The sequence below is a fragment of the Galeopterus variegatus genome, unplaced genomic scaffold (genome assembly GCF_000696425.1).
Source record: "Galeopterus variegatus unplaced genomic scaffold, G_variegatus-3.0.2 Scaffold16947, whole genome shotgun sequence".
Taxonomy (NCBI): Eukaryota; Metazoa; Chordata; class Mammalia; order Dermoptera; family Cynocephalidae; genus Galeopterus; species Galeopterus variegatus.
The window spans coordinates 5,518-8,661 of record NW_007743058.1 but is presented as its reverse complement, the minus strand read 5'-3'; the positions used below and the strand labels follow the sequence as shown (position 1 = coordinate 8,661).

The following is a 3,144-nucleotide window of genomic DNA, read 5'->3' as shown; positions in this document are numbered from 1 at the left end:
CTGCCAAGTCCCCAAGTCAACTCAGGTTTTTACAATTGTCCCCAAAGTGTCTTTTGTAACAACATGTACCCCCAGGAAAGGAACACTTTCTCTGCAGGAAAATCTGTGCTGCCCCGGTTTTACAAGGCACACCTGGGGACATCAGTCCTGAGCCCACCCTGCAGCTGTGCCCAGCCCTGTCCCACCCCTTGTGATTTGCATGTCCTCAGAACACTGCCCACTTCCCTGAAGATATTCTTAGGCAGGGCACACCCTGTGCAGCTGTCAGTTCCAGTCAGGACACAGCATGGACATGAGGGCCCCTGCTCAGCTCCTGGGGTTCCTGCTGCTCTGGCTCCCAGGTAAGAAAGAACACTAGGAATTTACTCAATTCAGTGTGATCAGTACCACCTGGTTCTTTAAGGAAGTCCTCCTGTAACATGATTAATCATGTGGATATTTGATTTTTACTTTTCCCATCTCAGGTGCCAGATGTGACATCCAGATGACACAGTCTCCATCATCCCTGTCTGCATCTCTAGGAGACAGAGTCACCATAACTTGTCAAGCCAGTGAGGATATTTACGGTGCTTTAGCATGGTATCAGCAGAAACCAGGGAAAGCTCCTAAGCTTCTGATCTATGGTGCATCCAATTTGCACACTGGGGTCTCATCAAGGTTCAGTGGCAGTGGATCTGGGACAGATTATTTTCTCACCATCAGCAGCCTGGAGTCTGAAGATGTTGCAATTTATTACTGTCAACAGTATGGTAGTACTCCTCCCACAGTGATACAAGTCATAACATAAACTCCCAGAGATGCAGATGTGTGAGGCTGGGCTGCCCCATCTGCTTCTCCTGATTGCTCCATTTGCTGTGGTCATTTCTCAGCTGCAGCCAAGCTTTGTAGGTCACATTTAGATTTTAACAGAAGGAACCAAGTTAGCTCCTCTGCATTATAACCATCTTCCTCTACCTGAAAACAGACATGACAGTGCATCTTCTGATTTAATAATGTAGAGATATTATCACACCTGAGAAGTTGGGTTCAGCCATATGTTGATATTTACTCATGCATCAAAAGAAAAGCCATTCTAGACATTCTAAGCAGGAATCATTTTAATAGAGAGAATTAGAGTAGACACTACAGCCTTTCAAAACTTGAGTGTGACGGTGAGGGAAGCAGATACTAGGAATAGGGGATTCTCTGGTGCTGCTCTACAAGCAGAGCAAGTCTGCCACAGAAGGCACAGGCTGCCTAACCATGTGGTCCTCAGACCTGACTGGCAATCCCAGTGGTGGGGTGCTGTTACTCTCCGCTGCCTGCAGCACCTCACCAGGTGACCCTCCAGTCCTCACCTCTGTCCACCTGTCTGCGTAGGTGCTGGTGGAAAGAACTGAAGCCTCCCTTTCTGATTTCCTAATCTCATGGACATCCCCTCACTGAGTAACTCTACAGAAAACACAAATGGAAGAAAGGTTCTTAGATTTGTGCTTCTGGAAGTGATGAGGACAGTACTTGACAGTTGTCATGCCAGTGTTGTCACTATTTCCCAAAACCTCAGAATTTTGCCTAACAGGGATGGAGCTAGAATACACTTGGACATTCTTCCCAGTATTAATAGCAAGTGTGGGATCGTAGCAAGAAAACTTTAAGTCATAGAGTAAACAGAGAAATGAGGAAATTGCATGGAATGTATAACAATTGTTAGACAAACAAATAAAAAGCAGTTTTGACCTCCCCCAAATCCCAAACAGGGATGTAACATTCTTTTTCCTCAATATAAAAATACTTGATACTCAACGTATGTCCAGCAGCATCACCAGCATCACTGAGATCACGTTACAAATGCAAAGCAGCAGATCAACCTTAGACCTGCTGAGTGACCATCTACATTTTAACAAGATGATAGGGGATCTGTAGAAGGCTTAAGAAACTATGTTGTATGGGACGTATACTTCACCTAAAGAGGTTTATTTATTAATTCCTTGGAGGCCATTTTAGAAAAATTCAATATAAACCACATGTTGAAAACACACCCAAGATTATATTTAAGGAATTTATTTATTTTTTATTTGAAACCTATTGATTGTTCATATTTATGGGGTACAGAGTTATATTTCTATATATGTATATAATATGTAATGATCAAATTAGAGTATTTAGCACATTCATCATTGCAAAAATTTATCATTTCCTTGTGATGAGAACATTTGAACACCACTCTTCTAGCCATTTGAGGACATACAATAAATTATTGTTTATAATCTTTAAGATTATTATTCTTAATAACAATAATAATATAGATGCCTATTACTACAGTGCACCATTATTTTCGAATTCATGCAGAATACATTTGAAAATATTTCTTAAGATTTTAAAGTTTGAAAATTAAAATTATTTTTCCATGGAATGATAAAATACCTTGAAAGTTAAGTGAAGGTTTTTAAAATGTTAGGAATTACAATGGTGAAAGAATAAATCTAAATCATGTGCACCTGTGATAGAAATAATGAGACTTAATTTTGCCCGTATAGCTCAGGTTGGGGGTGTCATTCACTCCTGCACCTGCCATGAGAATGTTGTGCTCTTGTTAGTCACTGTCCTTCACCTTTGGCCTCAGGATAACCAGTCCATGGGCTGGGGACAAGCTCAGCCCTGCAGCAGAACCACCGTGCCTTGATCAGCCAGATGATTGTTCAAATGAAAATGAAAACAAATACGGTTAGAAGACACTGACTTTTAAGTGGTTGGTTACCAACCATTATGTGCAAAAACTGACCAATGTAGTATTTACACATCCACCCATATGGATATATGTAATTTATACATATAATCATGTTCTCATGATTGAATTAATCCATTGATGGGGTAATGAGTTAATGTTTTAGTGGGTTATCTGGGTGTGGACTGATGGCTTTATAAGAACACATGAAGACTCTCCTGTCACTCTGACTATGTGATACCCTGTGTCACCACTGAGTTCCCACAAAGAACTCCCTCACCAGATGTGCCCACTGGACAGTGGACTTCCCAGGGTTCGGAACCTTAAGAAATAAATCTCATTACTTTATAAATTACCCAGTTTCAAGTATTCAGTTATGAGCAATGGAAAATGGACTAATACACCCATCAAGGTCACTATTGTCCTCAGTCTCAGAATTT

At 41.0% G+C, this 3,144-nt stretch overlaps 1 gene segment (V, D, J or C); it reads left to right on the top strand.

The window, feature by feature from the left end:
• Window positions 1-286: 286 nt before the first annotated feature.
• On the top strand, window positions 287-2,300 carry LOC103582607 (the record flags this gene model as incomplete). The annotated part of the segment is given in 3 exon segments: window positions 287-341; window positions 465-752; window positions 2,286-2,300. Coding segments are annotated over 3 exon segments (358 nt in total), but the record flags the coding sequence as incomplete, so codon positions are not given.
• Between the last annotated feature and the right edge of the window lie 844 nt (window positions 2,301-3,144).